Source organism: Vitis vinifera, chromosome 11 (genome assembly GCF_030704535.1).
Source record: "Vitis vinifera cultivar Pinot Noir 40024 chromosome 11, ASM3070453v1".
Lineage (NCBI taxonomy): Eukaryota > Viridiplantae > Streptophyta > Magnoliopsida > Vitales > Vitaceae > Vitis > Vitis vinifera.
The window spans coordinates 1,591,837-1,593,841 of record NC_081815.1 but is presented as its reverse complement, the minus strand read 5'-3'; the positions used below and the strand labels follow the sequence as shown (position 1 = coordinate 1,593,841).

The 2,005-nt window shown below is 38.2% G+C and overlaps 1 protein-coding gene across 1 annotated transcript; it reads left to right on the top strand.

Annotated features, from left to right (window-relative positions):
- The first annotated feature begins 421 nt into the window (after nucleotides 1–421).
- Nucleotides 422–1,697, top strand: LOC104880629 (EPIDERMAL PATTERNING FACTOR-like protein 5). The gene is made up of 3 exons (XM_010657873.3): nucleotides 422–908; nucleotides 1,139–1,182; nucleotides 1,265–1,697. Exons 1-3 carry the CDS (start codon nucleotides 803–805, stop codon nucleotides 1,487–1,489), a joined length of 375 nt encoding a protein of 124 aa, XP_010656175.1. The 5' UTR covers nucleotides 422–802; the 3' UTR covers nucleotides 1,490–1,697.
- The last annotated feature ends 308 nt before the right edge of the window (nucleotides 1,698–2,005 follow it).

Genomic DNA, 2,005 nt, shown 5'->3' with positions numbered 1-2,005 from the left:
ATGATTGGGATAGGTCATTAACAATTGAAGATAACCAGTGGCAGCAATTATACATCTTTTAACCCTTTTGTGCAGATGATCCAGACTGTATGGAATTGACCAAACCCCATGTACTGTATTCATCTAATCAACCAATTAATCTTTCTGATCAGTGCCAACCAGTGAGGTGGCTCAATTATTTATGTTTTTCCAGAATTTTTCTGCTTTTATCAGCATTGTGTATTATGTAGTCACAGAGGAGGCTCAACAGTCAAGGCAGGCCAAGGAGCCTTTACCAAATTGTGTAGTTTCATAGGGGATGTTGTAGGGTCTTCAAGGCCCAAAAATGGGAATTTCTTTTCCCTAGTAAGGAGGCATGTAAATTTGCAATCAAACACTAAAGTTAGATGCAGATGGAGAGGGAGAGAGAATAAATCATAAAGTCTAAGGGATTTGTTAATTTTTTTAAGGCATTTTCAAGTGAGTTGACAAAAGGCAGCAAGTGTCTGAATCTGCTCTGTTTGACAAGAAGGCAGAATCACTTGTCTGTAAAGCAATATCTCTCCACCAATAACCCGGAAAAGAGACTTGGCAAGGAAAATCCTTACCTTTTTTTTTCCTTGGAAAGATCATAGCTTGCTTCTTGGGAAGGTTGGTTGTTCTGCAGCCTTTTTATCAGTTTTGTATTCATGCTTGGCCTGTTCTGGCCTGCTCAAGTGTGAGTGAAAACAACTATCTTCAACTCTCTCGCTCTCTCTCGCTCTCTTTTTCTCATTGCAATTACCAATTTATCATCTCCATCATCATCTGGGTCCTCAGAAAAATGAAGAGAAAAACTTTCATTTTTCTAATAGCTTCCCTGCACATGATGACTTGGGTTGCTGCAACAAACAGTCCTTCTGCACCAGATAGTGCAGCTCAGCAACAAGGTTAGCTACTTTCATGTCTTTACCTCTGAAACCCATTTGGAGGAAACCATTTTCTCACTCCACCCTTCACCTTTTTCAGTGAAATGAAATAAAGAGTTCCTTTTCAATGACTTGATGCCTTAGGAGCCAAAGTGTTTGATACTTTTGATTGATTCTTCCCTGTCTCCTTTGCTCTTCCACACAACAGCCTTTACTGCTGATTGACTAATTTTCCATGTGTGATCAAGCAGAGCAATTTCCAGAATCCCCAAAAGCTGTATTTCACTCAAAACAGGTGAGCATTCTCAGTACTTAGCTCAGTGGTTTTGTTTGATCGTACACATCAATGTTTGCCTGATTTTTTGTGCATTTTGAAGGGACTTGAGCGCAGAGGAACACCAAGAAATGGGGATGGGGCAGCATACAGAGGGCTGAGCACACTTGGGTCAAGGCCACCAAACTGTAACCACAAGTGTCAAGGCTGCATTCCATGTGATGCAGTTCAGATCCCCACCACCACTGACCACATTGGAGTTCAGTATGCAAACTATGAGCCTGAAGGATGGAAATGCAAGTGTGGGTCTTCCTTTTTCAACCCATAAATTACTGCTTCTAGCCTTCAGTTCAAATTTGAAATTACATATCAGATACAGAGCAGCCCCAACCCATCCCCCATCCCCCATCCCCCATCACCAATCACCAATCACCCATCACCCATCACCCATCACCCATCAAATTTATATTCAATTTTAGCTTTTGATTTCCTTGAAAATCTGATGCTCAAAGAAAACCCTTTTTTTTTTAAGTGAGATTTAGCTAGGGTTTAGAATTAATGTAATCTGTGAAATTTTCTATTTAATTGATGATGTGTAGTGTGCTTTTTCCCTAACACAATCCATTGCTTTGAGCTTGCAGAAATAGTGACATGGGAAAACCTTTTCATAATCATTTGAAAATTAATAAGATGGGGGAATGCAAGCCCTTTTTTTTAACTATTTTTTAAAACAACCCTGAAAAATTAGTTTTTGATAATAGTTTTTTTAAAATCATTATTTAATATTTTATAAAATAAATATATGTTTGAAAATCTCAAATATTTTATTTTATTTTTTAATATT